General features: G+C 36.4%; 1 protein-coding gene across 1 annotated transcript in view; it reads left to right on the top strand.

The window, feature by feature from the left end:
* The window catches only part of FAF1 (Fas associated factor 1), a 173954-nt gene that overhangs the window by 110160 nt on the left and 38169 nt on the right, over window positions 1–25625 (top strand). Inside the window, exons 9-13 of the mRNA XM_005440352.4 lie at window positions 4345–4440; window positions 6133–6259; window positions 7064–7127; window positions 8202–8283; window positions 16823–16977. Of these exons, the coding sequence (XP_005440409.4) occupies window positions 4345–4440; window positions 6133–6259; window positions 7064–7127; window positions 8202–8283; window positions 16823–16977 (524 nt within the window). The remainder of the gene's footprint in view (window positions 1–4344; window positions 4441–6132; window positions 6260–7063; window positions 7128–8201; window positions 8284–16822; window positions 16978–25625) is intronic.

Raw genomic sequence — 25625 nt, 5'->3', positions numbered from 1 at the left:
AGTGTGCGTTTCGAAAATGACTGTGATGATGAGGAAGATGGTCCAGTTCTTTACAGGTTATGGCTGGCCACTTTGGATGCCCAGCTATATTCTGGAAGGTGTTAGAAAGCTCTTAGAGCTTGCCTTCCTACTTCCCTCATTAGATACGGTTGCCATTAGAAGCTCTTTTGAAGTGCTGTTTTTCTCTATCAGTGTGTGGCTGAATATGAGGAAGACCAATTTGTCATATCCAATTACTGCTTTCCTGATGCAGCACACTGAGCTTATAATTTTTGTATCAGCATTTCTCAGTGGAGCTGCAGTTCTCTGCTCGTATCATTCCTTCACGTTCCTACTACTGTTTGTTTCTCAGATCTTCAGTGTCTCTGTTAAATATCTCTGGACTGGTACAAGTGACTGAGTTTGCTCCTTCCTTTGTAATTCCAGAAGTCTGCAAGAGTGGCAAATTAAGCTGTGCCAAGAAACACTTTTTAGAAAATTGCAAGCTTGTGAGATTATGGGCTCGTAATTTTTCCTATTATTCTGAGCATGCGATGGCAGCATTCTGGAGTTACAGGCTCTCAGTGATTTCTTCCCCTGCTGCAGACATATTTGTGTCATGAAATATTTGAAAACATGGTCTTTTAGATTGTTCTAAAGGATGTATCTGGAAGTTTCTACATAAAAATGATACTTTCTAACAGGAAGAATAATTTGTTGTTTAAAGTACCTGGTCTCGCTCCAGATTTGGCAAATATTTTTAGGTTGATCCGGAAAGTTCTTGGCAAAGAATCCTGCATGTTTGGATCAGAAAAGACGTTGCTTAACTTTATCCCCCAATTATTAATGCTGGCAATTGAAATACAAATCATCTTACACTGAATGTTTACAAATAAATTCAGTGTCTTAGTGTTGGAAAGCACAAGTGAGCATCAGACTTTTTTTTTTTTCTTTCTAAATTATAAGGTTTGGTAGCAGTCTTTCTTTTAGTGGTTAAAATACATTTCAAGTATCCTTTGTGCACTTTTAGTCCAGGTCATACCATGACTTTTTTCATGCCAGTAACAATCTGTTCAGTATCTCTGCTGTCTCCTAAAAGGACTCTCCTGCTGCCACTCTTTCTGGAACGTGTCAAGGCTTCAGTCTTGTTGTTCTTAAAAAGCTATAAGAAGCCAAAAGGAGATTACGTAAATTTTCTGCGAGCACACAAGCAGTCTATACACAGTGCTGGACAAGAGATCTGGCTTGTCAGTAATCATCTTGAGTTGCTTTTTGCAAGTCATTTTGCCTATTTCTGATTCTGTTTAACTTTCCACCTCATGTACCTTTCAGCTGTGATACCTTTTTGAGTAGGGATTTGCCTATGTGTACATTTACTGCCTAGAAAAATGGACTAACCTTATTTATTTTTGCTTCAGTGTATTGTTTATTTCATAATCTATACCTTGCTCATTATTGGTGTCGAGAGTCCTGCATATGTGTCTTTCAATGTCCTTTCTTGTCCACATGAAAGCTATCTGATTCAAACTATAGCACTTGGGTAACAGTGATTTTCATTGAGAAAAAGAAAATATTCTGAAAAGTTAGTGACTTCTGAGTCTTTGCACAATCAGATGGGTTCATGAGTGGAGAATATGGGTAACCAGCATTTTCAGTTTTGGAGTTGGTAAAAAAGATTCTGTCCATTCCCATGGGAAGAAGGCTGCAACGCAGCAATTTCTATATCTAATGTACTGTAACTCTGTTTGGGAGTAGGCAAATGCAATATTTAGAAAGAAAAGACTCTCTAAGAGCAGCCTGCCTTCTAAACAGTTCTTGCCCACTGAGAGACTTCAGCAGTGCTCCTGTCAGAAAGCTGGCCTGCATTCCAAATATTTGTAAAAGTTGAGGGTTTGCTATCCACGGCATCAGACTGAGCTGCCTGGAAAGTAATCTTTTGCTTAGTGATGATGTTTTTATGATTTCCAAAATAAAGATTAAACCTTCTGGTGCAAGAGTCTTGGCTTGAGAGGGGACCCTGTCCTTTATCTTAGAATGAAGATAACTTAATTCTTGAGAAACGGTCATGCTGCAAGATTATTTTGAAATGAAAGGCAGAACTTCTATTTATCCTAGCCTTTCCTTTCCAAAAAAACTTCTCCAAAGAAAAAGCCAAAGGGGAGGGCGATTTCTCACACAAATGTGCACAAAAAACCAACATTCCAGCAACTGTCTGGAGAGTAGGATGAAATGTGCTTTGGTGTTGAACCCCTTCTGCTGTTAACTGATTTTTGAGAGACGCTTTGACATTATAATATAGGGTTGCAAATTGGAATTGCAACACCCTGCTATTGGGCCAAGTGATGAAGCAGCACAATAACTGCTTGCTTGATCTTACCACTCTTTCTTTAACGTGTATGTAAAAGAGACCAGGAACATTTCCAGGCATCTGTCAGGGTATTTGATGTTGTTAGATAGGGAACTTCAGCCTGTGGGTGGTTAGTGTGCTTGTGTGTATGTTTTACCAGTATTTTATACAGTGTGGTAACTACAGGGCAAAATTTCAGGTTTTATAACAGTTGGGGGTTTGTTTATTACTAAAAGCTTATAAAACTACTAATTAAACTGGTGGATTATTACAGAGAATACAGTTCTTATGCTCTTGTCACAGGAGTTTCATAGGTAATTGGTCTTGACCTGTATGTCGTCTTTAATATTTCATTTGCTCCAGAGTATTATTACTCACTTCCTTGAAGACGATAGCTAGGCTTTTTACGCAGCTAAACTCTTGTTTAACCTTGCTATGAGAATGTGACAGCAGGCTAGTTCAGACAGGTTAACATTCATTTGGTAACCAGGCTGCTTAATCAGCCTGCTTCAACCTGCAGCAAATTAAATCTTTGTGAGTTCTAGCAGGCAAGTGATAAAGTCATTCTGAATTACGTATAAAAATAAATGGGGTATTTTCAGTGCTCATGGCAGTAAATGAAATTTAAGGCTTATTATTTATTCTTGGATTTTTGTTGAGGATGATTGAAATTTATTTTACCTTAATGTTTTTACAGTCTAATTAGGAGAGTGCTGTATTTCTGAAATATGTAATGTAAATCTCTCATTCTGTGCCCTGGAAAATTAGTAATCATTTTTATAGGATCTAGACAATCTTTTTCTGTCCTCTCCATGTTTCTTCTGAGGAAACCATTAGAAACAGTATTTTAAACATACAGCCAGAACTATCTTTCTTCATGTCACTGAAATTTGTACAGCATCAAATAATTTGTCATTGCCAAAATGAATTGGCTATCTTTATTTAAGAGCTATTTGCATTGTAAATTTAGCCCATGTATTATCAAGACAGGGCTTGGGTGCTTCTGAGGATTCTACTTGTGGTAATCAACCTCACTTGACTGGGACTGATGCGCTTTGCAGAAGAGGGCAGAAGGCTGGGTGTATGCTTATGCTATATAAAGAAACATGTGAAGGGTGCTTGAAATGCAAGGATGGCACAGACAGTTCTGATTATAGAGTGGACAATTCTCATTTTTAGTCGTATTAGTACATTTTTAAATGCGATGTAGGAGCAAATCTTCAAATGTTGTTGTTTGCAGGCATCTAATAATTTTGTCTTTCAAATGATCCTAGCTTTTTTCCATTTGCTGTCTTGTTAGTTTTAAAAAGTTGAGATTTAGGCATAGAGCAACAGGCAAAAGTGCTTTTTCTGTTAGCACGGGTTAATGAACGTCTATCTTGTCTGTGTTGACTGCAATTTTGCCAGCACTGTTGGGTTTGCTTGTTTCCTTTTTCATACAAGAAATACGGCCTGTGCCTTTGACAGTAATAAGGACCAAAATGGAGATGAAATGTATTTTTTTAAGTAGCCATGGTGATGGTGTCTTTTACAATGTCTGCCGATTAAACTATTCTTTGAAAATTTTTTTTCAGGATGACTTAACTGTTTTTAAGTAGTTGTATCAGTACCTATCATCTTTATTTAACATTTGATTAGTAATTGGAAAGGAAAAATTTGCATCTACTTTATCAAAGCATACCACTGTAAAAGTTACCACATCCAAATAATGGTTCAAACTGAAGTACTGATTTAGGAGAAAGTTAACAGTTCAAGACAGTTTTGAGTTTGCAGTTCCCTTTAGTTTCTTGTGATGCTCTGTGCATAGACACCTGTAAAACTCAGTTGATGTAACTTTGAATATTATTTTTTTTAGGTATCATTTTAGTTTTTCAGGCTTCTTTCTTTGTTTGTATAATTAATTTGGTCTTCTGAAGGGCAGGCTTCAGTTTGAATCTCAAAGCAACCCAAAGAAAAACAAACCAACATCCTTCAGTTGAGACTGTGGCTTTAATAAACAATCATTGCTTTGTTTGTAGATGACTCTAGCTGTATCGGGACTGACTTTTCCATGCCATCGACTTACAGTTGGAAGAAGATCCTCACCTGTACAAACGAGGGAACAGTCAGAGGAGGTAAGAACACCATATTTATTTTACCAGTATACTCCAGGAAGAAGGAGGGAAAGCTCATTTTGCAATGGTCACTGTCCCTTCGATTGTCAAATACCTCAGCAGAACTTAATCTTAAAAGAATCAATTTACAATTCCTGTATCATGTAACTGTGACAAAGAAAGGAACTGGGGAAATGAGTCGTTGAAGAAAAAGAAGAAAAACACAGCAAGCCATAGTAAGCATTGAAAAATACTCCAAATCAAACAGAAGGTTGAAACATACATTTTTAGTATTAGCAGAAAGATGTTCGCAGACTGTGTATCCCCTGTTTTGTTGTTTCTAACTGTTAATAGCTTGGGTTAAAATTTCCAATGCTTTTGTCATTCCTCAAAATGAATTTAATACAAGCAGTTTTCCATTTTCCACACACTTTTCTTACCATTTTGTTTAGAGAACTATAGCACATAAGGTTTATCTTGCTGCACAAAAGTGATGCGTTTCAATCTGTTTGGCTCGTTCGAGTTGCCAAGACATAGCTGTGAGGTATGGTCAGGAGGCAAGCCTGGATATATGCTGTTGGATAGTTGTTAGGGGACGGTCAGACAATGCTGTTCTAACTATACCTGAAGCACTTAGCAGGGTAAGTAGACGGTTGTTTTCTCCTGGGATATACCAGCATAACTGTGTATCATTTCTGCCTTACTTCATTCTTTCAAAATGATCTGAGTTTGTTCACCTTGTAGAATTTTCTTGTTGACTAGTTCATTCAGTAAACGTTCTTTATGCGTAGCCATTGTAGAAAGAGATCCAGCATGTCTGGAGCTCTTTGCTCCTCTTGTGTTCACTTGCATGCTAGAGCTGAAATAAGTCTCACATTCTGTAATACACTTTGTCACACCTTCAGGCATTCATGTAGTTTTTCTGTAGTGTACTATCGCTGTAACTTCTAGGTCAAGTGGAGCTGGAATAGTCATTCACAAAAGAAGTCAATCTAGAGGCAAGTTAAAGTTGAATAGTTAAAACCAAGGTTCTTCTGAGCTGTTCTATGTTTCAGAGGACAGGAAATCCAAAAGATCTGATGGTGGGGAGTTGGAAGCATAGATGGGACCTTAGCTCCTTGCACAAAAGTATTGTTTTTTTGCAGTTATATTGGTGTGCCAAATAAATCAGACTGTCACTCAACATGCAGTAGTCTGGTGTGCCACGTTAGGACTATGGGTGCTAACTTTGTGTGTCAGAGATTGCAATATGATAGACAGGTACCTTTCCAAGGACTGTCCCTCATCATGCAACTATTGGTAAAGTAGATTGTGTCTGGATGTCTGAAATTACTCATAGAATGTGTGGCTTTTCTCACTCTTTCTTATGCAGTTAAACCAGCTGTAGTGCCATGAGTAGATGAAGTTTAGTACTGAAAATAGCATTAACTTTGGATAAAATTTGCTCAACTATGTGTATACAGAGACAGTTCCTTAGTCATTTAATAATGCATTTTGTCTCATAATACTGCTCTGTCAACCAGACTTCTGTTAAAAATTAGGTCTTATTTATAAAAAGCAGTCTGACAATGCTGTATAAAATAGTAAAATAAACTACAGTAGATCAAGTGGGTTTATATAAATATTTTTCGTCATGTATGTATTTCATATTTCATAGAAGATGATGTCTGTAATAGAGGCTTATGGTGGATTTTGGTTTTTGTTTTTATATAGCAATGCACTGATGTCCATATGGTTAGTGACAGTGATGGAGATGACTTTGAAGATGCTACAGAGTTTGGAGTTGATGATGGAGAAATGTTTGGAGTAGCATCATCTGCCTTGAGGAAATCGCCAATGAGTAAGGGTTGACCATTAATTTACAGTTAACAGGTGATTGTATACGAGTAGTGAGGGCAGAGAGGTATGGTGGGTATCCACAACAAGAAATAGGAAAGTATCTTTTGATAGGAATTTTAGAATTGTTTGGTTGTCATGTCTGATGCAAACATAATCGGCAACTATGAAAGTGTCTTCCAATGGGGGAAGTTTTTTAACTTTATGGTTTTAGCTTATAGTTGGAGAATAATAATTAAACTTGGAGAAATTATGATCTCTAATCATCTGTTCCTGTAGATAACTAGGTTTCCCTGTTCTCTAAATACTACAGATTTTAGCTTCAGCATCTTGTGGTGATTAATATTTTCAGTCATTTACATTAAACAAGTTTTTCAGTAATTATCTGCCCTTGAATTATGAAAAGGATTGAGCAGGAGCAGTCAGTTACCTCCTATATGCAATCTGTGTACTTTTTATTTACTCTAGGCTTGCATTAGTGTATTCAGAAGTTTTTTGACAGCAAATATATGTAATAATATGGAAAACTTTTCAACAATATGTATGGGAAGGTTTGGGGGGAAAAAAAAGAAACAACCTGAGGATTTTGCTGTTTGGAAAGCCTGAATATGTTCATGAGAGCATCTAGAAATTTCATGTCTTTCCAAAAGTTCATAGTTGATCATCTTTCAGGAAATGTATGTGCTGTCTTGGTAACCACTTCAGTAAGCTGTCAACATAAAAAAAAAAAAAAAATCTATGAAGCAACTGAGTTCATGTATTAAAATCTGTTTCCATGAGGTTGCATTTGATTTATTTTTTTTTTAAGTGCCAGAAAATGCTGAAAATGAAGGAGATGCCTTATTACAATTTACAGCAGAGTTTTCTTCAAGGTAAGCTTAGCCTATTAACTGTGCAATTCATGTTACAAACTAAGTAATATATAGTAAATAATGAAAATAAAAATAAACCAAATGTACGCATATTCTTGTAGGATCATAGCATATTTAGGCATCCTAATTTATTTATTTTAAGTTTTAAGTTTTTTAGAACTGTTTCCGAAATAAAATTATTTCGCGGTCCAAGTTAGTGACAGATTCTTGCCTTGTATAATTTGTCACTATTTAATATCATTACTTAATTATGTAAGGGTCCAGAAGGATGATGAAGACTCTGATTATATATAGTCATTTTAAGATGATAGACAGGAACAGAAGAGCTGAAAGTGATGAATATTGAAAAATATATACGGAATTGCAGTAAGAGTTTTCACAATAATTAAGTGGTTGGATAAATCTCTACTTTTAAAAAAAAATACAGAAATACTGGGGTTTTTTAACTTTATGCCACCCATTTTATACCAGGTTGGATGGAGCTTTGAGCAGCCCAGTCTAGTGGGTGGTGTCCCTGCCTATGGCAGGTGGGTTGGAACTAGGTGACCTTTAAGGTCCCTGCCAACCCAAACCATTCTATGATTCTGTGAAATCATACATTGTTAAACAGTTGCCATGTTTCATCAAACAGGTAGAAGTTGCAAACTAACATACTGCAAAGTAATGCAAAGTTATATGCCTTCTGTTTTCAGTCCTCTGTGATGAAATGTTCGTTTATATATGTGAGATGCATTCATGTGTAATACGAGATTAACCTTAAGTTAACCTTTAAGAATATAATAAAGAGAGGAAATAACTATTATTAGAAAATTATATAGAACTTAAGATATCTATGTATGTAAACAAAGTTTTTACAATAAAATTTGTAAGGTAGTAGGCAGGTAGTTTGAACTTTTGAATGCTGGGAGACAGATGGCTTCTAAATATTTCCCTTCTGTCCTTTAGAAGTGTAGTACTTCAGCTTTCAAAAGGTTTAGCCAATGCATTATATTTACAGAGTATTATGACAGGGTAGAATATTGAAATTACTTTTTTTGTAATTTTTTTATTAATTGGAAATTTTATTTCAAATAGATATGGTGACTGCCATCCTGTTTATTTTATTGGATCGTTAGAGGCTGCTTTTCAAGAAGCCTTCTATGGGAAAGCTAGAGATGTAAGTGTGTATTAAAACTACTTTAATATAGGGGGAAACGGAAATCACTGTAAATGTTTCATCTTTATTTTAAAAAAGGCAAACTATGTTTTTGTGTTATCTTGGTTTTTTCTTGTTTGTGAAGAGTTACACTCATTTAGTTGACTGACTAAAATACTTACCTTGGTGGTTGTTGAAATGACATTGAATAACTCATAACTCATGCTTCCCCATCATTCAGGCTGGCTGTACTTTTATTTGGACTCCTTTAGTCATCAAAACTACTCTTTTTCTCCCCACCTACCCCCTTTCTTCCTGAAATAATGGTGTCCTAGCACCAGAAAACACTGGCTGTGGTTGGCAAGTTCAGTGTTGCATGTTGGTTTGAAGGATGGCTAATGAAATTGTAGATGTAAATTGAAAGGTCTCTGAATATAGTGCTCTTTTTTTTTCTTTTTTTTTTCTTTGTACAGCCTTTATCTGCCAAGTAAATTCCAGTACTAAGGTTTGGTTATTTAGTTTTTCTGTACATCGAACCAGACATCTCAAGTTTCTGTTATTCCATGCACAGTTTTAAAATCAGTATTTTAATAAAATTAGAATGGGGATAGTTTATTTTAAGTTTTGGTGGCTTGATTCACTGAGGAGAAACCCAAACCCCTGCATAATTAACCATAGATAAAGCTGAAACACAAACAAGAAAATCATGCTGTTTAAATTTACTTTCTGTTGTCGTGATAGATATTTAATTTTAAAATGAAGAATCTTTTGGCTTCCTGTAGTTAATCATATTGGAAGGAACAGCTATGTTATCTTAGGGGCTGTCCTGGTAAGTGAGCAGTGTTGTGAATCTACACTGTATAGCTTAACACATACTTAACATGTGCGCACACTCTTAGTTCAGTGAATATTTTCATGTCTTTGCACACATTTCAGAGCATAAATGGATACAGAATTGTTCAGTGTCAAAGTATTAATTTGTAATAACTTAATTGAAGTGGACTTCAATGCATATTTAAAAGAATTCATATTCAACAAGGCAAAACAAGTGTTTGAATTAGGAAGTTTGTGTCTTTTCATCAGAAGTAGCTGACAGTGTATCAGTATAATAATGGACAAGAGCTCTTTAAGAACTTTCTTAAATATTTTTTTTATACCTGTAAATCTGATATTAATGCAGTACAGTTACTTAGTTTTTTAGTACTCAAAGTACTGCTTACACTACTTAATACCACATCTGATTTCTTACATTTCTAGTATTTCATCAGAATTAAGTTATGTATTCAGGAAGGTATTACTTTTGTGGCTTTTTTCTTTGTTTTTTTTCCCCCCTGAAATTTGCGTTAATTTTTGAAAGTTCTCCCTCCCAACTATCCTGTGGAATGACATTCTTTTCATTGTAACATTCTGACTTCTAAACAAAGGTATGAGAATGTATAAATATCATTTAATGTTACTGCTTTTTTCCCGTTACAAACAAGTTTTTTCAGTACTGCTTCCTGGAATTAATGAGTAAAGGCATAGATTATTTTATATTTTTATAATTGCATTTCATAAAATAATGCAATATGTGTAGCAGTTAAAGAAAAAAGCTTATGAGAAATTGCAACCTGTATGTCTTGCCTTCTAATTTATACTATGGAGGGCGCTTAATTTTACCAGGGCAACAGATGAGCTTCAGGCACCAGCATTCTTCACTTGAAGTGAGAAATTGAGTTCCAAGAGTAAATAAAAACAAGATTGAAGGTTTAAATCCTCTGCTAGGCTTTTTGAACTTATATACTCATTAAATGTTTATTGGAGTGGTGGGATTACGAAGGATTTGGGTAGCTTCATCAACTGGTATATACTTAATCACTAAGTAAAACACTACATTTGATAGAGTGTTTCTCACGATGCCACACTCAATCCATCTTAATGAAAACTGCTTCAAACTGATTTAATTTGAGAGCACTTGGCAGCTTGAGTGCTCAGAGATCTTAGCCTTTTCTTGACAAATTCTCAACCCTGTCCAGAGCAGAAGGTGCACTCTACAGTTCAGGTCTAGTGAGGCTGCCATCAGCTATGTTTTTAATCTATATTTTGGGCACTTTTTCCCCTCTCAAAAAATATCATTTGATATGAACCTGAAGCCTTTTTGCAGAAATATTTTTGTTTGGGTTATTTTAAGAAAATTAACTTAGGTCAGAACATGTGTTTTTAAACACAGATTATGAGTTAAAATTCCTTTTAAGAAAGTAGATGGTCTGTCAAATCTTAATGTCTTTTCATGTGTTTAAGTTATTTAAGCAAATGTTACTTGAAATAACTTGTAAAAACAGTTTAGATGTTGAACTATTACCTATGTTTTATTTAGCTTTTATTATCATAGCTTTTAATTTCAAGTCTTTAGTTATGATTAACATACATGATGGGTATCTTTTTTTCCTTTAGAGCAACTGCTACCATGATAGTGCCGGTTTTAGGTGGGAGAGATGGAATGAGGTCAAACGTGTAGCTCTACTTTAAGACCTGTATATCTCTTTAGCACCAAAACCACAATAGCCAAGATACTGAGCTTTGCCTTTAACAACTGGTTTCCTTGGTCTTTGGCAATGAAATCCCCAGCTACCTCCTGCAGCCTGATAGTTAAAAGCATTGTGTGTTCATTTCCAAGGCCTATTGCATATGTAACACAATAAAATACTTTCATTATTATGTTTTTAATTGGTTCAGGAAAAGAAAGAGAGAACAAGGTTTATTAAAGTAACAAATAAGTTGTTCTTTTGTGAAAGCCTTCTTCTACTTACTGTGCCACTTGGAAAGAAGCGTTTCTCTGTTAACAGTTAGTTTATGAAGAATAAGCTTACTCTTGCTCAAGTAGCTACACTATCATAGAAATAGCTAGACCTGATGCCATGGAAGGAATCTTAAAATGGACAGTTTTAAAAAAGGTGTTTGGGGGAGGTTTCTTTGCAACTGAAAGCAGTTTGTGGGTGCCTTGTGTTCTGAAACATCAGGGGGTTTATCCTAATTTAAGGCAGTATTGTTATTAATATAGGGTCTTAATCACTGTATTAATCTCACTGAGCTATTTGCTTGAATAATACTAAAGTATTTTCTTCTATTGTAGCTTGTTTGCCTTTTCATTTTTATAGGTGGTTGCTACTTTTTTGTTATGAGAAAGAATAGAGACATCTGCTTTACCTTTTCAGGAGCTCTTATCTTTATATGCCTCTGTCAGATCACCTCCTGCTCCTCTCTCAACCTTTTTGTCCACTGACTTTTAATAAATATGTGAAACATCTCTCTTAGCACAGATTGGTATTGTCACCTCAATATATATTCCTGCATACTGAAAATGAACAGTGTTTTCCCTCTCCTGGATTTCTGTCTTTTAGGTTCAGTTTAATGGCAGCACCATCCCTCTCACATATGGGTACTTTATTTCCTGGATACCTAGAAGAAAGTATGTTCCTTCCATGATTTGATATGTTCAAATAAAAGCTGCTTCATGCACACACACACACAATGGTAGCAGAATATTTTTTGATACAGGGCTTTCTGTAGTATCATTTTTATCTGTGTAACTCAGAAAACTGTCCCTTGTTGTTACTTCAGCTAATTAAGTTCATGCTGAACTTAATACAGGAAAAAGTTTCACAGAGGTAATTAATCTGATTTCTCTTGGAGCACATTACAGGAACAGTATTGACTACCCTCCAGTCATCTTGTCTCAAAAGAGAAATTTGAAGTCTGTCTTTGAGATGCTAACTTGAGTAGAGGAGAGAGGTTGTTCTGAATCCCAGTTGCAGGGCAGCTTATTGATTTAGTCTTCCTCATCTGTTTTTTTCCCCCATTTATTCCCTAAATACTGTCAAGGTGTAAGGCTTCACCGGCACCTTTTACTTCGACTCCAGGCATGTTTTAAATCAAGTCAAATTACTACTCCTAAATTTTATAAAGGAGCTTGATCATATTGTATATCCTAGGTGTGCTTGTAGTTGAGCTGTCTGAGGGTCCTAGATGGAGAAATTAGTACTTTACAGATTCCAATTAACATAAATAATCTGAACACTAATCTACATGATCTGGTTGAAACTGTAAAGGACAGGTACAGAAGTATAACTCTAGGTTCCCAGGAAAAGTAAAGCAGCTACACTATGGTAGATGTCAGTACATAAAATCCAGTTAGGTCCCATGTTGGTTACCTACACTTTCTTTCCAGTCTTGCCTGATGTGTGTGTTAGCAGTTCTGTCCTTTCATTCTTAAATTAATTCTGAACTTGTGGATAATTATTGCTTAGAAATTTTTGCTGCAACATACCAGCTTAGTCATCTCACTGTGTGCCTACACACCCTTTATTCTTCATATCTGAAGAACAGCTTCATCTTTCATATCTGAAATGCTAGTCCTGGATATAGGTCTCTTTTCAGCATCCTCTGTACTTGATATTAAATAATAGACATTTTTTTAAATTCTCTGCCACGCTCTACATTTCCTCCTCTTTCAAAGCCTATGATCTATAGGTCTTATTTGAATTTGGTTTTAATCACTGGATATTCTGTGCATTATGTAAGATGTTACAAGTTCGACTGATTGAAATAGAGATACAACAGTGTAATTGGATCAAATAGTTGGAAGATGAAAGTAGACTAAATCAAGCTCAAAATAAAACACACCTTTACCTGGGAGAGTGGTTAGCCCTTTGAACAGCTTACCATGGTTCATATGTATTCTCCATCACTGATGGTTTTTTGAGACTAGATGTTTTGCTGAAAGATAAAATTACTGAAAGATTCAGTTAGGAGTCAGTTTAGGGTTGTTTTATGCCACATATAATACAAAAGACCAGATCAGAAGAGGGCAGGGACCGTCATCTTGCTCCCACTTCAGGAACCTGTGGAGTACAGTTTGGTTCAGATCCTCTTGTACGAGGCTAGAGACTGGTTAGTGCCCCTTGTCTCTCTTGTCTTTGCCATCTCCTTTGTTTTGACTGGTGCTGGGGGATTTAATAATGCTTATCTTTAACACAGGTTTTGTTCTGTTCTGTGTAATACACAGGGCTTCCTGTGAATCTCGATCTGCTCTATTCCTGCTTTGATCCTTTTTCAAAGCGGAGTAAATTCGAAGGCATATAGCCTTGGTGTTAGAGAGGGTTTGCATTCTGCTTAGGGAAGAAAGGCTTGTGTGTGATAGAGTAGCTGTGTCCAAGAAGGCTGATCATATGATCTCCAAGATCACTTTAGACAGGTGGACCAGATTGTACACTTCAAAGGCTTAAAGATGTGCAGATGTGTCCCTTTGTTCATTTGAATTAGCTCTCACTACATAAAACCTAGAAGAAAAATTAAGATCTTGATTTGTTAGCAGATGTTACATCGTGAACATTTTTGTCAGTCATTACTTGAACTTATAAACCTGAGATTCAAAAATAAACATTCCGGTCTGTGGTTTTGCTGACCCTTGTGATTGTATTTCTGTTATCATTCAAGTTCATATTCTTCTGAGGTATCCAAATTATTGACATTATTAGGAACTGGCTGAGAAGCTCAGATATGTCATTACTGACTGATCATCAATTTACTCTTTCAACCTCATGAAGATCTGTGTTTCTTTCTGTCTCAGTGACAGCTTTTCCTTCATTTCTTCTAATTCTCTACTAATTCTGTAGGGTTCAAGCTTTTAAAACCTTAAGTCTTACTGACATTGATAAGACTTGCATTCCCGAGTATGTTTGTAAATCCAGGCCCCTTCTGAAAATTCCAGTGAATGACTGCCTTGTCTTAAGCATCCACATACTCTGAAAAATACATCACTTGACGACTTAAGTTCCTGAAGTCCTAAGGCCTTTGGAAGTCCCTCAACTATTTAGTGCTTAGAACCTTTTCAGTATCACGTGTCTTCACAGAGACTAGTAAAAGTTCTTCCCCATCGGATTTTTTTTCTTGGTTAAAATTTTACGCTAAGTATATGACCCCCAAGTCATATTTTTGGGAATTCTAACACAGAACAGATAGTGCTCTATTAGTAGGATGCTTTTATTGAAGTCAAGACTGTTCAACAGTTCAGTAAGCCTATTTTATCAGTATTGACTAAAAAATTCCCAGTATTAGTCATCATAGAATCCTAGAATTTACTCTGATTTTTCAAAGGCTTGAAATAAATACAACAGAAACCTGCTTATAAATATATACTACCATGGGTTAGTAAAAACCAAACCAAAACGAATCACACAGCAGCAACAACGACAAACTCCATGCTGTGAGCCTTTTGCAATAGTGTATTTTTTCCAAAGAAAAAAGTATTCCTGGCTTCCACTGATTTTTCAAAATCATGTTTTAGCACTTCAGTTCCTCCTGCTACCCTTTTTCATTTGTCTTAGCGGTATGCCTATGCCTGGCCTTAACATTTTGGATGAATTACCAGACACGAGTACAGTCTTTTATATGTGATGTAGTTTAGTCTTTGCATAGTGAGATTTGTTGATGCAACAAAAATTACGTACAATTGTAAAGTAGTTCATTGTAAACATCTATTGTGTATGTGCCTGTTCTGTTTACTAAAATTTGTCCCTAAATCTTTAAGCCTAAAACTGTACATATTTTGAAACATTCTGTTGTATGGAATCTCATATTTAACAGTTTCATGGGGTTGTTTCTTTGGAAGTAAAAGTGTTTCTCAAGAGCCTTTTTTTCTATCCACTCCCAGTGAAAAGAGGAGAGCAAAGCCATCCGCTTACCACAAAGCAGTGCCACCACAAAGGAAAGATTAAGGGTTTAGAGAGAGGTCAATGTGGGTTTTTCTCTAACTAAACACTTTCCTAAAGTTTCCTTGTGGAAAAAATAATGAAGTCATCTCAGAGTTTTTAAAGAATTTTTATTTCTTTTTCACCGTCTGCATTCGCTTGTCTTCTCAGCATGGATGTTTAATCTTTCTAGGCTTTGTGAATTGGTCCAAATGAATAAGTGGTGAGCTGTCTCTCTAGGAGCTAGAGGCTTATTCTAAGGCCCTAATCACTGAGTAAACACATCTTTGCCCTCCCTCTCTTACAACTGCTATATAATAGTCGAGATTCTAGCACAGTAACCTGGATATTGCAGGGATCGATGCTTTGAAATGCAGAATGGCTGATCCTCAAAAACAGACAGTGCCTGATCTTCCCCTGCCTCTTTCTTCTTTTTAAATTAAATATCACCACAGAAATGCTGTTTTATTACTTGATATTGTGCATCAGTGCCCTGGATTTTCAAGTTTAGTTTCAGTCAACATTGTTGGCTGCTCTTATATGGATCTCTGCATGTTGGGCTTATTAATGGCCCTTCCTGGCACATGTGTACGTGGTTCTGAAGAACATTTAAATTAAATTAGACAAACATTAATGCAAATTACTAATCCTTTTCCCAAAGTCTAATGTTCAAATGTATTCTTCTTCTTATAAACAATCATTAAGTTTTATCCAAAGCTAGTATATGAGGTAATAGCCATACAGGTTTTTTACAAAGACAGCTTGTCTCAAAATTGCATCCCATGTCTTGCTATATCAATATACATTAATATCTAGTATTCAGTGTTACATTTGATGAAGAGGTTTGAGATGAGTTTAAGTAAGTCTGAAAATGGCATTTACCATATTATGTCAGCAAATACGTTCAAGTAGGATTTTAAAATAAAGTAAGTATGGGAAGTGGTAATTTTCTGAGTGGTACTTTATAATTCATTGATACCAGATACAGGATCGTGGAACTAGCTCGTAGTTCACCTTTATTTTTCTCAGTCTGCTTTCTGTATTTTACACACATATAGACTCACTTTCCAAAAGGTGATCTGAGGTGGTTATGGGGACACAGCACAGCCCTGTGCTACTGGCAGTGAAGCTCCAATGTTACTTAATAGGGTTTCAGAAGAACATGGCACAGAATATTTTATATCAAGGGGCCGCAAACACCATCCTCAACATCTAATCTTCGCTAACATGGTAACTATGATGAGATATATCAGCACTCACAAACTCAATATGGGATTTGATCCATGTCTGCCATACCCCTTCCCTTGTGTTATACACATTCACAGTGCTGGGGTGGCTACCTTGCTTCTCAGCTCCACAAGAGATGTAGCTAACTGGACTGACACATGACCTTTTGACCAGCTACACACCAACTTAGAAAGTAGGTGAGGGGCTGATATGATGTGAGCTTCCCACATCACACAGCTGGATGGAGAGCTGCCAAAATATCCAGCAATGTAGCATCGCAGGCTTTGGGCCATAGGCAACTGTATTGTTACTTACTCTTTTTTTCCTCTTCATTTGGCTACAGATGGTGTGATAACTATATTGTGTTTTGGTACCCGAAATAAAATATTAGGAAGCATTGAGAAGATTTACAGATTTGGAGGGACGGACCATTTGATTGAAATCTATTAGTTTGGGGGTTTTTTTGCCCCCTGCACGTGCATGTTGAGATACCCGGCACCCTCGATAAACACCATGGGGTGCACTAACACACAGATCTGCAGCAGCAATTTTAAATTACTAAATAGCCTGAGGATATTCGCTGATCTTTCCTCATGTCTTTTCAGAGAAAGCTTCTTGCTATCTACCTCCACCATGATGAAAGTGTACTGACCAATGTCTTCTGCTCTCAAATGCTTTGTGCTGAATCTATTGTCTCCTATCTGAGTCAGAACTTCATAACCTGGGCATGGGACATGACAAAAGAAGCAAACAGAGCAAGGTAAGACTCTTTGGACTGAGTGGAGCAGCTTTTCTCTAGAGGAAGACGCTTATCTCTGTGTCATCTGTGTATCCAATCTTTTGTTGCTTGATAACTGTTTGAACTGAAAAATTCATGCTAGTTCTTAGCTGAACAATGAAGCTGTGCTGGCTGACATTCACTGAGAATTGGACTGTCCTTGTTTCCATTACAAAGCGACTTTTTATTGCTGTGCAGTAAAAAATAGTTGAAGAAATTACATCTTTTTTTCTTCTAGTTTTTGGTTTTTGTTTTTGGGGGGGGGGGTTAGGTGGGACAGGGAGTTTATTTTCTGGTTCTAGAAATGTGTCTTCAACAGTTTGGCATTGCAGTGCCATAATACTATGCGACACTAACTGTATGTACTGCATTAACTGTATGTAACTGCATTAGAACTCTCTGGGATAACAACTACTGTTGTTAATGAAAATCTTATTTAAAAAAGAACATTCACGTGATAAATTAATATTAAATATAGATGATGCAAAAGATTAAAAGCTTACAATTAATATGAACTTTTATGAACTACAGCTTTCTTATGGAACATTCCTTTGGTAATTTTCAGGTATTTTGAAAGGTTTTAATATAATAAAATATAAAAAGGTTTTAATATAATAAAAGCTATCCTATGTTTTAGAGAGGCCATCGTTTTGCTGATGAGTAAAGAAATTAAAAAACTGTAGCTTCCAACTATGTAGTTTGTGTGTTACCAGCAGATTTTCTTATCTTTATATTAAGACCTCTCTCTTCTTTAGTTTTTTATCAGTTGATCATAATCTATTGAAAATGATTATGTTATTATTATACTTATTTAAAAATCAGACTTGTTTGTTTTTTTTAACTTGGACCTTGTTTCATCACTTTTATTTACACAGAAGATAACCGCTTGCCAGGATGTCTGTGTATATTGCTATAATGAGTTACTCTTAACTTTTGAACAAAAGATGCAACAGTCACTTGGGCTGGAGTAAGATTGCTACTTTTTTATGCAATTCCATCGATTACTGAACAATTAAAAGTACATATTTATGTTTCTTTCTCTTACGGTTTGCTTGAATAGAGCATTCATGCATTCTTATTCTTAAATTTGTAATAAATATTTCTTTACTGAAAGTGGGCATGGAGAACACAACACTCTTTTTCTAACACACTTTTTAGTGACAGTTGTGCTTCACAGGAATTCCTCATTTGACCTTTTTGCTTTTCACCACTGGGCAAACCAGCAGCTATGTTGCTAGCTCAAGTTATTCTAGAGGAGAGTTAAAGATTATGGAAAAAAGCAGTTTCAAAAACAGATTTAAAGTTTTTTAAAAAGAAACAGGGGAGGGAGGGAAGAAACATCTAGGTTCTTTCATGGGACCAAATACGTAGACTGGAAAGTTGCTTAAATCTTTTGGTATTGCCATTCATGGGCAGTAAGGAGCCTCCTCCTTTTCTTTTATCCCACAAGTTGGTGTAGAAGGAAACACTATTTCTAAACCATCTGTAGTGGCTAAGTTCAGCTGACTACCTGCTGTTCTATTGTTTGCTTTTCTATTTAATTCTCTAGTTTCTTTTATTTTACAATGACAAAAAATTGCAGTGTAGTTTCTTTTGAAAAACTGTGTTTGAGGGGTTTTTTTATGACTGACGATCAACAGCCATGTAATTGCTTTGTTGTGTTTTACTAAAGAAATCTATTAAGTAGCACAACTTTGATACACTAGTAATAAGAGTTTGCAGGTTACAGAGACACCTGTGGTGACCAAAGCGACAGAAGCTGCTTATTAGAAAGAGCCTGTACAGCTGTGTCCTATTAACTCCTTATGACACTTCTTAAAACACAAAATAAAGGGCTTGTTTAAGGCTTTATAGCTATCCTCAATGAACCTAGCCACTGATTGTGCAGTACCATGGGGTTTTTAAGTCTTCATTTTTTGCTTTCTATTAACAACAAAGAAACTGTCATATTAACAGTGAGGTCAAAAAATTGTAAGGGGTAAACAAGGCATGCTGGCTTGAATTAGAATAATTTCTCAGTTGTGTTTAGTGTCATATCCTGCTCCATAGACTGTTTTCTTCAGAGGGCACATGATGCTTCCTTCTCCCTTCAGAAAGTGCCGATGCTCTGTGGGTATTCCCATAAATAAATACTCAGTACTGCTGTTTAATTACTACCCTTCGTTATGTGAAATGGTGACATTCTTTGGAGCCTATTCTGGTCTGTATCCCTGTGAATACAGTTGCACTTAGATTTGTATTTGAATGGTGAGAAGACAACAGCAACAACAGAAAGAACTGGTTTTTGCATGCTGGTGTAGCCCAAGAGCAACTTATTTGTGCTGTTACAATTGCATTAGTGGAAAAACCAGGGTGGGAAGGCAGAGGAATCAGGCCCACTTCACAGCAATCAACAGGGACATGGCAATGTCAGTAGTAAAGTTTTCAGTACTGTAGTATGGCATGAATAAATTCAAACAGATGTAAATACTTTCCTCATGTAAACCAAAAAATCTTGAATATTCTGGGGTTTTTTTCTTCCTCTTTGCTGTCCTCTTTCTGGTATCTGTGGATGTCATTCTGTTCCAAACCCAGTCTTAATAGTAATTTCCATTTTTCTCATTATGAATGAGAAAATTAATGGAATGGAGGTCCATCCTGAACACTGTAGAACAAAACCAGCTCAAAAATCTTGTCTTTTTTCCTGTTTTTTATTATGTTTCTTGGCTGACACTGATGTAAGGATGTGCTTTGAATCCTGTGTTACTGTATACTAGCCCTTTTCAGCTGGAATCTCTCAATATTGTTCTTCAACACCCATTACAACAGAGTGAAGAGAGTCCTGCAGGCAGGATTAGCAGTAAAATGCTGTGTGCCAGCGCCAGGGTAGCTGTTAGCAGTAGTGCAAAGTACAAACATTACGAATCTAGGAGTCAGGTTTTTAAAAATTTCTACCTACAGCCACCCAGGACTGTTACTTTCTCAATCTGAAAGAGAACTCTAGTTAATACAGTTAAAAGGATATTTTGTTTCGGCTTCCACAGCTTTTAATTGCCTCTGACATAAGGTTTGCAGGAAAGGGAGCAATTACTTTGAGTAAGTGCTGCAAATTAGGAATCTTTTCATTACCAGAATAAATAAAAAAATCATAATAAAAGGCACAAAATAATATAATAAAATAATCAGCCCTCATTTAGGAAAACAATGCGGTGTTTTTATAACACTGTTGAGGAATCTACATGAAAGCTTTATCACCTATGGTTTAGACTTTAGTAAGCAACTGTTTGGAATATTCTTGTAATTTATGCTGTCCATGGTCAAAGGAAAAAAAAACACAACTGCAAAGCTACAGGTATATCTTCTACTTTCTTGTTATATTCCACTCAGTTTGGGGTGAATCATGAGATGAAAAATCAAGGTTTCCTTTCCATTACTTGATATGGAGATTTGCTACCATGCCACTCCAAACAGCAGAAATATGCTTACGGGGGGTGTCAGAGCAGTAGTAGTGGTGTTTGGCAGCAATGATGTTGGCAATTCTGGCCCTACCTTTTGGTCTGAGCACATGGCTGCAGCAGCTCGCCAGCTGCATCGGGCCATCACATGGGCTAAGCACTTCCTCAGGTTTCCAGAGAGGTTATGGCGTAGATAAGCAGGAGAGCCAGACATGAGCAGCTATAGCCCTGGCACTTTCTGACTTCAACAACTTGACTAAATACCATTATTCTAATATAATTATGTGTATGGGAGGTGTGTGCGTGTATATATATGTGTGTGTGTATATATATATATGTATGCGAGCACATGCCTAACTATTTTTGTTAATTCATTTATATACCTTAATATAATATACTGGTGTCCAGGACAGATACATATTGAATATATATGCATACATATATACCTACACATGCACACATACCCTTATATTTATATACACAGTGTTTACAAACATAGATTATGCATAATATTAACAGATTTTCAATGTACGTAATGCTTGCCAAGCAGAACAATGGCAAAACCATAGATCACTGACTCGAATGTCTGTAGCACCTTTTTAGCTTTTGATATCATTGCCCTTGGGTGCTGTATTTCAAGGTGTTCCCAACTTTTTATCAGCTCTGATGACAGGTACTTGTTAGTTTTAATGTTCAAATAATAGTTTTTCACTCTGTTTAAGCTTAGGAAAGAGTTAATTGACTAAAGTGCTTCTCAGCAGCAGGTTGTCTTCACCTGCAATTTCCGTCATCAAGTAATTAGCCATATTCACAGTTGCTGACCCTTAATACTAACCTACTGATTGATGCATGCCTGGATGAAGACCAGTTGACCATATTACTCCAGCTCCCCAATCCTATTTGATCCTTCAGCAAATATATTGCAGGTGTGGGGTCTGTGAGAGCTGAACTTGGTGGGTTAATTTCTTACTCCTTTTTCAGGAGTGACCATAGATTCTGTATATGTTGCTTGCAAAACTGTTGGACGAGTTCTTTAGGCACTAAATCCTTAACAGGTTTCACAGAGCAGTGTGAAAATCTTTTCTATTGTATTTTGCAATATTTTATTTAATTTACTTTGATAGGAATACAGTGCCAGTCAATAAAAACAGGTCAAAAGTCTAATTAATGTTTTAAAAATAAAGGTTCTCAAACACCAGGCGAATTTGTCATTTTCTGTATGGTTTGTTTTGAGGAGGAAGAGGAAAGAAGGTGAGGAGGGAACCCTTCTGTTCCATGATTACATCCCACCCGCTCATTTTCTCCTTTTCTCCTTTGCTTTTGATTTTAGTGGCAGTCTTAACAGAATGTCAAGATCAATTTGCAGCATGGTTTAACTCAAGGTTTGCATTCTGCCAGCAGCAATTGTCCTAACAAACAATGCCGTGTGTTCTTGTAACTTCAGAAGCTTTTAGAACACTCATGGCAAGGGCAGCATCTAATGACTTTATTAGTGTAGGGTTTCAAAATGGGCTCAGTAATTGTTCGCATCTCTTTGTCATCTAGTCATAATTACTGCAGAGTATTGTTCGGGGTTGCACTTGTGAATAGTTTTCTAATAGCACTGAAACGAAGAAAAAAGGAAAAGGATAAAAGGTGATTGTCTCTTTAGATGGAGAACAAAACAGCCTGTATATAGATGATGGTTAAACTGTTTATTATACACCCACCAGAAAAGGTAAACTATCCCTGCTTAAATATTTATGTGCTTCAAGGTAATTTCGTGTTAGTAGTCTAAAAATGTCCAAATTTGGAAAACTGAAAACCAGCAGAGAATGCATTTTAATCTGGTTGTGTATTAAGATACAGATGGCTCCATGATATTTAACTATAAATAGGAAGTAGTCTCTCTGTTGATGTAATTAAGGTTTTCAGTGCATCATTTTATACACCTATAGTGATGCTTTAAGGTCACATGAAGAAAAAAAAAATTGTATTAAAGCCACAGGGATTAACTAAACTGATACATTGGTAAGCATATTTTTAAAATCCTCACTCTAAAACCAAATCCTAAAGCAAGTTCTATAGCATTGTGCTCAAACTACAGCCTAGTTTATTAAGCTTGTGGAACAGAAAAGGTGAAAGAATCAAATTCTGTAGTGTCCTGTGCAAGAGATGAAGGCAGAAGAACAGGTAGTCAGGGCAGACTTGTTGAACTGTTTTCAGGAAGAAGGAGGAAGTCATTCACAGGTCCATATAACTACAAGAGTCTACACCTGCACCAGTGAAGTCTAATGCTGGATGGAATTGAAGCTGGATAGAAAGCTGGCTTCAGCTGTGTGTCTGAGTCAACCATCAGAAGAAATCATTGAGCTGGCAGAGACAGAATTGTTCGTAACAAACTGCAGCTGAAAGGTGTGAATGAATCTCCTTGGTACTGCAGGGTGCCCAGCCGGGAGAGAGTCCTTGCAGAAGTGCAAATGCCCATCCTCTTCCTTTAGGTTAGGATGACTCTGCTTTGACCTCTCGCCTCTCCTCCTCCTTGCCATTCTGTGACTGTCTGTAGGTCTTGGAGAGCTGCAGATAACAGCATTCAGTCCATGCCTGGCCAGAAGGCTTAGCTGTACCTGCGGCACTCCTGACCAATGGTGGCCTGATCTAATCTTCGGTGTGGGGGAGCTCTCTCATCATTTCTCCGTAACAAGTTCTAGTACTTTCACTCCCTTTGGGCAGTTCACACTAATATTTAACTGAAGTTTCTCTTGCAGCTATCAATGACAAGTCTATCTTGGTTCACTCAGTAGGCAATGAGGTATTCTCTTCCTTTCTGCTGCTGTGTTCGTTGGACTTAAATGGCATTATTACATTTTCCTGCAATTTTCTGTAATTAAGCAACCGTGATTCCTTCAGCCTTTCCTTGTAGCTTCTCCCTTTGTAGACATTTCTTACTGCAACCTCCCGATGGCCCTTCTGTAATTGGTCCACATCTTTACTAGTGCACTGTGCCTAAAACTGCCTTCTCAGTGCTAAATACAGGAAGAGGATTATTTCATGTTGTACAAACCATGTTTTACTCATCCCAATATGATGTCTGTCATCTTCACGTCACAACTTTTCTTCTTCCCTTACGGCTTGATTCTTATTCTGTATTTGTGCAATTGTTCCTCCTACATGGAGACTTTCATTGACCTTGATGAATTATATTTTATTGGTCAGGATGTTTCTCCAGTTTCTGTAGGTTAGTCTGACTTGGTTTACTGACTTCCAGTGTGCTTGTCGCTTCTCCACTTTACTAACATCTGTAAAGTAACTAAATACACTCTCTGTTCTTATCTAGGTTATTATTAAATCTACCTGTAGCAAGCTTTGGCTGTTCCTTAGCAAATTAAGTATTAACATGCCTTTCTAATATGATAGGCAATAATAAAAAATACCACTGATATGCAAGCACATCTTGTGTTTTCCACTTCCAGTACAGTGTTTTAGCGAGGGGTTCAGGTATATTTTATTTATAATTTTATTAATTATTTTATCCACTGTGCAGTGGTATCTGAAAGGATGGATTAATGAGTTTCTAGAGGGATGTGGTTTAGACTAAACAGGGTTATAAAGTATTTGCCTAATCTGTTTTAACCTTGCAGGATGAAATTAGATCTGCCACATTTTATGAAGAGATAGATAACCCACTTATCTAGGCTTTACTCTTGCATAAAGAAAAAGCAGATAAAATCATGCTTTTTATGTTTGAATACCTGGATATTTAGCATATGGATACTAAAGAGGATCTCCACATCATTTGGTTCAGGCTGCTTTATATATCCTTAAACCATGCCTTGTATCTGTTGCTCATCTCCCCCGCATGTTAGAGTCAACGGTTATGACCCTACTAATGTGGGTAAGACAATAACTCGTTATTATGGAGGTGATGGATACCAAGCATATTTCAAGGTACCATTTCATGACATCAGCTTTTACTTTTTATAAAAATGTAAATACCTTATACAAAAATGTTATTTTTACATTAACATTTTAATGAGTCCTGTGTTGACTTTGCACAGTATATAATAATTATTAAAAATAATGAGAAATCTTGCATATTTAATATTAATCATTGTTTTCTTTGTGCTCAGGAAAGAAGTTATGCTTTTTTCATACCCATTTCTGAAGTTTTAAAGTTTCTTAAAGTAAGGTTGGCCTTGGGAAGTACCTGGCCATAAATAAATCACAGTTTTGGCTCAAAATCATCCCCATTGTGGACTGAACACCAGTTTAAACTGAAAGGGAACAGGCTTTTAGAAGAAGTTATCAGATTTTTGTCCTGCTGCTACTTTTTAAGCAGGACTTCAGGCTGAGATGATAGAGCAAAAAACGTCTCCAGTGCAGCTGTTCTGTTAAAAAGTCCTTTGCAAGAAGTGTAGGGGGTACCATGTGCCAAAGGGCCTCATTTTAGAACTTTTTCCAAAGCTTTTCTACCAGCATGTGAAAATTAAAAGTAACTACAGGAATATTTATATAAGTAGCATTGTAACAAGTAACCAGATCTGTTACTTAATTGGTATGGAAAATAAGGAAAATTTGATCTGAAATCCTATGCAAGTTTTTGTGTTTATTTTAATACATTTTATCCATAGGTTTGAGAGCAGCATTTGGTCTGTATGGAAGAGAACTTGCCCTTTAGTGCACTAGACAGATTTGCTAATACAATTATTTATTATTAATTAACCTTAAGGTGCTGGGGAAAGTTTAAGAAAACCAAAAGCAAAAGAGAGCTTTTAGTTTTGGTTTGAACATACAAAACCCATGCAAAATGTAGCATCAGGTGTCCCTCTTTGCACATTCCAGGAGTACGCTGCAATGTACCATTATGCAGTTTGCTTTGCATTAGTTTCCTCCTGCAGGTTTGATTAATGAAAAAGAGCTACAATTGGGATTTTCGGTTTAGTTGCTCATTCTGCAACTATACTATGCCATGACTGCTTGATGTTTTTATTTTATTCATTATGTCTTGAGAGATAGATTAATTTGGGGGTGTGGTGTAAATAGGTATCATACAGATAACAGCTTTCCAGAGATGAAAACCTATTGAGCTAAGAGATCAACACTTTTGATGATCAGCACTTTGGCCAGAGGAGGCCAGTTTTGTTGTTTAAAAATAAAAAGCTGCACGTTCTCACAAAAATATATTATTGCTAAACCCCAGCATTTACAAAGTTCTCC

The sequence above is a fragment of the Falco cherrug genome, chromosome 12, assembly GCF_023634085.1.
Source record: "Falco cherrug isolate bFalChe1 chromosome 12, bFalChe1.pri, whole genome shotgun sequence".
Taxonomy (NCBI): domain Eukaryota; kingdom Metazoa; phylum Chordata; class Aves; order Falconiformes; family Falconidae; genus Falco; species Falco cherrug.
This window is presented reverse-complemented; position numbering and strand designations above follow the sequence as displayed.